At 17.8% G+C, this 1,318-nt stretch overlaps 1 protein-coding gene across 1 annotated transcript in view; it reads right to left on the bottom strand.

The window, feature by feature from the left end:
- The window catches only part of PGSY75_0321900 (cyclic amine resistance locus protein), a gene marked incomplete at both ends in the record, with an annotated part of 2,974 nt that overhangs the window by 556 nt on the left and 1,100 nt on the right, over positions 1-1,318 (bottom strand). The window contains one exon of the mRNA XM_018784070.1: positions 175-1,318. This exon is cut by the window's right edge and continues 590 nt beyond it. Within this exon, the coding sequence (XP_018643653.1) occupies positions 175-1,318 (1,144 nt within the window).

Genomic DNA, 1,318 nt, shown 5'->3' with positions numbered 1-1,318 from the left:
TGGTGGACTAAAAAAAAAAAAAAAAAAAAAAATATATATATATATATATATATATATATATATATATATACATATATTCACATATATATATATATATTTATTTATCTATCTCATTCGTTGTTTTGTTATATATAACATTAAACATATACAACATATTAACAACATTTGTGGTACCTCTGACGAATTGATAGCTATATTTAATGATAAGAATCTCACAAGGTGCATAAATGCATGTATTAAGATATACACAAGAACAAATATATATTGTATTGTAAATTTAAGTATTATACTATAAAATGGAAATAATATAGATATTTTAGATTCATTATTTTTCTTTTTATCATTTTCATTATTGAAAAATCGTAAGTTGTTTTCTTTATTTTTATTTAAATTAAAAGAATTAATTTCATTCTGATAATAAAATGAATCTGCATGATCTCTTTTATTATTTATACAATAATTATTTGAAAAAATATCTTTATCGATATTTGTAACATAACCATTTTCATATTCATGTTTATTTTTAATAACACTATCTCTATATATATAATCCATGTAATTTTTATTAAAAATATGATCTCTACTTTTATTTGTAAATAAGTTTATATGTCTTGTATTATTATCAAATGTAGTTAATTCATTGTTATTTTCTTCTTTTTTATAAATATAACTGTTTAAACGATATTTTTTATTATCTACATAATTTATATGATTACTATTATTATTACTATTTATATTGGCATTTTCTTTATAATTATTTCTTAATATAAAAATATATGACTTCAAATTAATTATCCTTATAAATGTTCTTATCATATTATCAATCAAGTCTTTTCCTAAAGATCTCAATAATCTCTCTAAAATTTCTAACATATTTAAAACTACATATAATTTCATAAATGGTTGGGCTCTTATATAATGATAGATTCTAGATGTATCTACAAAAGAAAAAATGTAAATACAGATCAACATTAAAGATAATCTAATTATACCACTATATTCAGGAAATGACAATTTTAATGAATTTAAATGTTCTTTAAAAAGTTTCTTTTTCATATCTTTTATTTTATTCATATTTTGTAAATTATTTATATTTTTTTTATTTTTCATATTTTTTGAATTTTGCTTGTCAGAATTATTTTCGTTTAATTGGTTAAAATGGTAATCGCTCTTTTTATATTTTTCATCTTCATATAATGGTTTAAAAGAAAAAGGGTTACAATTATTTTTATCACTTATAAAAGTATCTTTATTGTTCTCACTTATCATATCATTATTATAATTTTTATTATCATTTTTGTTCATATTGAAAAGATGA

This window comes from Plasmodium gaboni, chromosome 3 (assembly GCF_001602025.1).
Source record: "Plasmodium gaboni strain SY75 chromosome 3, whole genome shotgun sequence".
In the NCBI taxonomy this organism is placed as follows: Eukaryota; Apicomplexa; class Aconoidasida; order Haemosporida; family Plasmodiidae; genus Plasmodium; species Plasmodium gaboni.
The sequence above is the reverse complement of the archived record's forward strand: the minus strand, read 5'-3'. Positions and strand labels throughout refer to the sequence as shown.